Source organism: Montipora foliosa, chromosome 9 (assembly GCF_036669935.1).
Source record: "Montipora foliosa isolate CH-2021 chromosome 9, ASM3666993v2, whole genome shotgun sequence".
Classification (NCBI taxonomy): Eukaryota; Metazoa; Cnidaria; class Anthozoa; order Scleractinia; family Acroporidae; genus Montipora; species Montipora foliosa.
Genome location: NC_090877.1, coordinates 15,866,757 through 15,871,756, shown reverse-complemented (window position 1 = coordinate 15,871,756; position 5,000 = coordinate 15,866,757). Strand labels below are relative to the sequence as shown.

Sequence of the window (5,000 nt, the reverse complement as noted above, 5' to 3'; positions counted from 1 at the left end):
CATGTATGTACAGCTGTTATGTAAATCTGGTGTTTATTTGGCCTCAGGAATCTGCTCTAAGATTGCCATTATTTCATTACACACCGAAAAATTATTGAGAAGAAACTTTTCCAGTTTAATCCTATGGATGTTCTTTTTTTTACGAACTTGAAATAGCTGATGAGCAAGAGTCGATCAAAAGATCTGGTCTAAAGAGACCTTATTCGCACAAACCCAACACAGTAACAACGTTGGTGCAGAATTTTTACTGTGCCAAATTTTGTTGAATAATTTATAAGGGAACCCTTGAACTCCATTCAATTCTGAAAAAACTCCATGAAAAGTCCTTGATTTGTGTCATCAGTCCACAAAAATGCCTGGAACTTTAAAATAATTATGCAGGCAGAGAAGCAAATGCAAGGAGTTTTTTTGGGAATTAAATGGAGTTCAAGGATTCCCTAATTTTGCTTATAATTCAACAACTTTTCAACAATTATGTAAGAACCCTAATGGAAAAAACTTGAATGCCGAAATACCGGTACTCTTAACAGCTGTACATGCAAATGCATCAGTGATCAAATTACTTTAATAGTTTTAAAACAGGAAGGTTTCACATTTAAAAGTTACCTTTTAAAAGGTTTTGAGGTGATTTTTATCACACTTAATGATTTGAAGAGTGTTCTAGCATTCAACGTTTGTGGTAAAAATTTTACTGAACTTCTGCTGCTAAGTTTTGTTTACATTTACAATGTCACAGCTTTCTACAGGTAATAAAACACAAAAATATCCTTTTACTCAGCCCTGGGTATTTTCTTATTATACATTTTTTGCATCAGCATAAAACAGATCAACGGCACTAAATAAAGTTCTTTGCCTCACTTGTAATCTTTTTGTAATTTTGATGTGAAAGAGTAGTCATATGTGTGCCTTGTGTGGCTTATTCTTTACAGGGTCACTATAATTCTACTTGCATAAACATTTTCATCTGACATCATGAAGTATACTGTACAGTCATGTACATGTACACTGTACGTCACACTCTGCTATTACAGGACACAGAGACTTTACAAGAAACTGAAGTAAATGCACCTACATGTAGAGCTGCAATATTCCGTGTGACAGCAAAGTGTCAATAATTTATATAATAAGCACAGAGTGCAGAGCAGACTGGAACTTGACCAAAACTGGCAGCACTGTGATTTGATCTGTGCATGTGAATGGCATGAAACTTCACAGCAAAAAAAATTGATCAAAGTTCACATAAACACAACATCATCAAGTACCATGAGATACATTGTATGCCTTCATAATGTCACATGCGGGGTTAAAAGGTTACTAAATTATCCACATTTTAGTGCTGACTGCTGCCAACACTATTTTAGTTACTGCCTTATTAAAAACTGAACTACGGATATCAGATTTCCAGCATTTTCATTGGCTCGCCAGACATAGGCTATCTGTACCTAATAATTTTGTGATCAAGGAACGCATCAGCAATAAAGCAAACTGAAAACATTTTTACCATACCATTGTTGATCCTGGAGTTTTTAATAAAACAATATTATTACTCTACTCAGGCTCGCTGTCCGGGATGTAAAATGTTATCACCAACTCAGCGTTAGGCGCCTTGTTGGTCTAACCCTCATAGAATAATGACTGTTAAATAGAGTCTATAATGAAAGTCAGGTCTTGAACTACAGCAATGAATAATATTTCTTTTCTACACAAGTGGCGATTGCTATATAAGGAAGCAACTTGACCACGTGACAAAGAGCCCAGGGGAAAGAATCCAGGCTTAAACAGAACTCAAACCCATGACAGTGTGATTGTGTTGCACACTTCAGAGATTCACTTTTAGCTTAAAACAATCTCTTGGATAGAGTTTGTTCCAAACAACATTGATTTTGAATAGTTAGCCACCAGGGCTTGAAATTGCGACCAACACAGTCACATTTGCGACTAAAATATCCGGAGAAGTCACAAATGCAACTTGTTGTCACCTTCCAGTGCTGGAAAAATAAGTTTTCTTTATTCACAGGACATATATCCTTTCAAATCTTCCTTTTGGTCGGACATTTGACAAATTCGACCGGACATAATTTATTGACTGACAACACCTTGAAGAAGATAACTCAAGATGTGCTGGTGAGATTTTCAGTCATCGTGTCTGATCACAATGTAAAATTGGCCAGACAATTTCAAAATTTGGTCAGACAATGTCCAATGACCGACTGTTATTTCCAGCACTGCAAACAAAAGGGTTAGCAGTTGCCACTTTGCTGCTACTTTTGCTAAAATTCTCCCTGTGAATTTCTCTGAAGATAGCGTAATTGTAAAGTAATTTAGCTACGATGTTACGTGCACAGCTCCATTCCTTCGATCATTCGCCATTTTCAGTGGTTTCTTTACACACAAGTATTGCAGGCTCATATTTTTTGCTAAACCGCTGACAACACAATGCAGTACAACGATTTTGCCACTAAAATTTGTGAAATTGCGACTAAATTTTCGTATCTTATCGCAAGATGCGACTAGATTTTTTCGTTAATTTTGAGCCCTGACCATTCCTGTTTTTGAGGGCTCAACCCTGTAAGGTGCATGAAGCTGCATAAGTTATTCTCTCATTAACTGGGTCAAGAAAATACATGAATGCTGAACATCCTTGCAGGCAATCTGCAGGCTTCTCAATAGAACCCATAACCCATAATACCTGTCACAGGTGTGACTAGTAAGTGACATGGCTGTGAAAGCACCTTGATCACTAAATCAGTCATGACAATCAATATTGCAAACAAAACAACAACTTTTGGAGGAATAAAATAATGTGTAAAGTATTTAATGTCAGTTGCATTTGCAATTTTCTTTGTTGCATAACCTGTCCACAGAACCACTGAACAATTACTGTATTTGAAGGGCTTCGATCACGACAAAAAACATAGCCACCATATTGAACTCGAAACTTTTAAGCCCAGGCCACACACAGATGTGGTGTTTCAATGGCTGTGAATGCCGCGAAGCCAGAGCCTGACCAACTAGGGATCCTTCGCTTTTTCTCAGGTTATAGGTTAATTATATAATAGTTTGTTATTATTAATTCTGGTTTTGAAAAGGGTGATTTCAATTTCCAGTTCTCAGATCCACTGAACAGATTTTAAAAGGTGCAAAAAATTGTTTGGAAAAAATAAGAGAACATTAGCCCAGATTATGAAGGAAAAAGTATTTCTAAGCCTTTTGATAAAAAAAATTCCTGGATGAGCATACTCCCGGAACCCCCCTAGTAGAGTGGGCCCAAGGGACCATCTAAATCTGACTAAGGGCCTCTTCACATGAGCCCAGTTGACCGGGCTGGCATGGTTTCCGAGATCTTGCCTCACCCCTAAATCCTTTGCAAAAATGTTGATATGTTCAGTATGAGAGGGCAGGCTGGCTCGGTTGCCGAGGTCTTGGTTTTTCCAACTGAGATCTGAGATCTGTAAGCAGGCTGCAAATTTTGCCACATGAACATTTGAGCCTAGTTACCAGGGCAAAAATAATACAATGCATTTTTGTGATAGAACGGACATTACCAAGTTTCTACTTCTCTTGTCTTCGATAATGAAGCTCGGCATAGTTTTATTTGATAGTTACATGTAATGTAAAGTCAAAAGAAATTCGAAGTTAAATTTCACGCCTAAATGGTTGGGTCAGGACTTTTTCAAATTTTTCATCTTGGAAAGCGGGGCTGAAAGTCACCATATGAACAGAAACCAATGTCATCTCGGTCAACCGAGATCATGTGAAGAGTCCCTGAACAGAGTCATAAACTGGTGCATCAAGAACTGAAAATGATGCTCAAGAAACTATGGTAAATGTACTCCAATACTTCGCCAAAACATTAAAATGCACTTGGCCATGCTGTACCTCTTCATGTTTTTCAACAATGGCCACATTTTTGTTTTTCTTGTGCAAAGTATTACAATAGAAAATAATAATAATGACAATAATAATAGTGTTTTTGTAATAATAATAATAATAATAATAATAACAGTTATGTTATTATTTTTATTACCACTACTATTACTCTCACTCTCTCAGCCTCACCAAATTCCCTGTAATTATTATTATCAATACATATGGCAAATATTTTTACTTCTGTGCATCTTGCAAATTAAATAAAATCTACTCTGCTGCCAAACCATATTTTTCCTCAACCCCCATCAATATTTGGGATATTAAAGATTCTTTTTTGTTGTCACATACACAATAATAAAATTAATTCTGTGTAGTGTAGTCATGGCAAATCTCGGACCGTATATTGTATGTTTAACTACATTTTCCGGCAAACAAACTGTTCTTTTCCATGCAACATGGTTATTGCCAGTTCAACGTTTGCAAAAATCATTAATTCACTGCTCCAGCCGTCATAGCGTTCTTGTCATTGGATTAATATTCATGATTAAAGGAATTATTTTTAGAAAAGATTCTTTTTCACATGTTGAGGATTTTGCTAAAGTTATATAGGGTTGGTAGAAGTACACGAACTTCCTGACTATTTGAAAAATATTTGTTTACCGCTGTGCTGAAGTGCCCAAGCGAATCATGAATCAAATGAACCAAGTCCTAGCTGCTTCGCTTTTCCAAGGAAGATCATTGTACAAACATAGTTTCAGTATTCTTAGTAACAATTTGCAAGACTTTCGGTCTAAACTGGATTCGTAAAAAGGTAGGAAATTACCTGGACGAAGACTGCTGAGAATTTCATAATATCTATATATGAAAGTTGCATGCAACGACCAAAACGAAAACTCTCAACTTTACCTTCTTCTAGAAGGTCTTTGTCGATTATAAGTTTTCCATGCCTTAAATAGTTCAAAACAGGTCCAAAATAGCGAGGGTCGCGGTCAATCATGTAGGCTCCATTTTCGTCCTGCAAATGACAGAATATTTTCGACCGTTGATTAGAAATAGATGGGCCTTACATCTCGTAAGTTCATCTAAAACTACCATTTGCTCACCTTATCTGAAGGTAAATCGGGATCCTC

The 5,000-nt window shown here is 36.6% G+C and overlaps 1 protein-coding gene across 1 annotated transcript in view; it reads right to left on the bottom strand.

The window, feature by feature from the left end:
- The window catches only part of LOC137969854 (BTB/POZ domain-containing protein KCTD5-like), an 11,691-nt gene that overhangs the window by 6,360 nt on the left and 331 nt on the right, over window positions 1-5,000 (bottom strand). Inside the window, exons 1-2 of the mRNA XM_068816241.1 lie at window positions 4,974-5,000; window positions 4,777-4,885 (exon numbers count right to left, since the gene is read on the bottom strand). The exon at window positions 4,974-5,000 is cut by the window's right edge and continues 331 nt beyond it. Of these exons, the coding sequence (XP_068672342.1) occupies window positions 4,777-4,885; window positions 4,974-5,000 (136 nt within the window). The remainder of the gene's footprint in view (window positions 1-4,776; window positions 4,886-4,973) is intronic.